Source organism: Microtus pennsylvanicus, chromosome 5 (genome assembly GCF_037038515.1).
Source record: "Microtus pennsylvanicus isolate mMicPen1 chromosome 5, mMicPen1.hap1, whole genome shotgun sequence".
NCBI lineage: Eukaryota > Metazoa > Chordata > Mammalia > Rodentia > Cricetidae > Microtus > Microtus pennsylvanicus.
Genome location: NC_134583.1, coordinates 94,162,597 through 94,164,604, shown reverse-complemented (window position 1 = coordinate 94,164,604; position 2,008 = coordinate 94,162,597). Strand labels below are relative to the sequence as shown.

Genomic DNA, 2,008 nt, shown 5'->3' with positions numbered 1-2,008 from the left:
GTAGTGATTTCTTTGACAAAAACAAGAATATCCGATCAATCCTCATAAAACATTCATTAAAGACAAAATGTGGCTTTATTTCATTCAAACAGGAAGTATAGTATGACCACCCTCACCTGATAAGTATAACAGCAAATGCAATGATAGTGGTCTGATCCTTATTACACTACATCAAGATATTTATGAGGGCTAGAGAGATGGCTCAATGGTTAAGAGCATTGTCTCGACTTCCAAAGGTCCTGAGTTCAATTCCCAGCAACCACATGGTGGCTCACAACCATCTGTAATGAGGTCTGGTACCAAAAAAAAAGATATTTATGAGACAAGGTTGGTAGATTCTGGGGTATGGGACTCCATCAGGAATCTTCTCTAGAGTAATAGCCTTGTAATCTATCAATTTTCAGCCTTGAACAAGTTCTCAACTTGATACTACGCAAATGCCTATAAATAGAATAATAAAAGATGAGATGATGGCCTTTTGTAACAAGAACATTATGATCAAGCTGGTCCTAAATATGATGTGGTTTCATGACATCAAATCAATTGTTGATTGGTATTAGTATGTTGTCTGTTTCAAAGATGTCTTATCCAAAGTTCCAGAGATTTTGGAGTGTTCCAGTAATGTGCATGATAGCAGATAACAGTAACTCTGACGTGGTATTAGGTTGAAATCTTCTTATCTTTGACCTTGACTAAAGATTGTCTTTTTCTGCAACCTCTTCATGGCATCTTTGATTTCCTGGTTCCTCAAACTATATATCAAAGGATTCAACATGGGGATCACCACAGTGTAGAAGACAGATGCAAATCTGTCCAAGCTGGAGGAGCCACCAGAGCTGGAACGCAAATAGACAAAGATTCCAGAACTATAGAATAGGGAAACAGCTGTCAGGTGAGAGGCACAGGTGTTGAATGCCTTAGACCTGCCTTTAGCTGAAGTGATCTTTAGTATGGATGAGACAATATAGCCATAGGATATCATGATGGGTAAGGCATTTGTAAGCCCAAAAAACATTGTCAATAAGAGAAGCAGAACCTGTGCAAAGAAAGTGTCAGTACAGGAGAGATTTAACAGCTGGGGCATGTCACAGAAGAAATGTTTGATGACATTAGGTCCACAGAAGAGGAGCTGCAGCAAGACACATATCTGAGATAAAGAACTTATGAGTCCTGCTGTATAGCTTCCCATTACCATGAAAGCACATAGAGATGGTGACATGATTGAAGAATAGAGCAGTGGGTTACAAATGGCAACATACCTGTCATAGGCCATGGCTGTCATGAGGCAAGATTCAGTTAACCCCATAATGGAAACAAGAAAGTATTGAAGTAAGCAACCTACATAACTGATCGTTTGCTTTTCCTGGAAGAAGTTAGAAAGCAATTTAGGGACTGTTGAGGTGATATAGCAGAGGTCTATAAAGGACAGATTACTGAGGAAAAAATACATGGGTGTGTGGAGGTGGGAATCCATCCTTATTAAAATAACAAGGGACAGGTTCCAGGTCAGCGCTGTAATGTAAAGTGTGAGGAATATCACAAAGAGCAGGGCTGTGATTTGGGGGAAATCTGAGAATCCCAGGAGGATGAACTGAGTGATCTTGGTAATATTTCCTCCCCCAATCATTACCTCTGTGCTCCTGTTCCTAAAATAAGAAAGGAAATAATACAATGTATTGAGAACTCAAATGATATTACAACTTTATGTTAGAGACATTTTCATAAATATTCCATAAAAAACTGGGTTTTGTCCTTGAGAAGAGAGAGGAAGTCAGTGACTGCACCTATGAAAGAATTCGGTGAGATGAGCGTGAGAAAGAGTTGGCACTTAGACAAACACAACGGTACTGTGAACATCCATGGCTCATTATCCTCACAGCTACAGACATGTACCAAGAGCAAACAGACATTTCAGACAGAAATGGGTTGATGAGGGGTTCCCTATGGCAAAGTTTATCATTTTAATTACTGTGGAGTGAGCATGCTTTCATGGTCTCTGAGATCTGAT

The 2,008-nt window shown here is 39.4% G+C and overlaps 1 protein-coding gene across 1 annotated transcript; it reads right to left on the bottom strand.

The window, feature by feature from the left end:
* Window positions 1-676: 676 nt before the first annotated feature.
* On the bottom strand, window positions 677-1,627 carry LOC142851385 (olfactory receptor 5AN1-like). The gene has a single exon (XM_075975236.1). It carries the CDS (start codon window positions 1,625-1,627, stop codon window positions 677-679), a length of 951 nt encoding a protein of 316 aa, XP_075831351.1.
* Between the last annotated feature and the right edge of the window lie 381 nt (window positions 1,628-2,008).

Coding starts and splice junctions, on each gene's coding strand:
- LOC142851385 (XM_075975236.1), bottom strand. CDS start 1,627: ATGATTGGGGGAGGAAATATTACCAAGATCACTCAGTTCATCCTCCTG.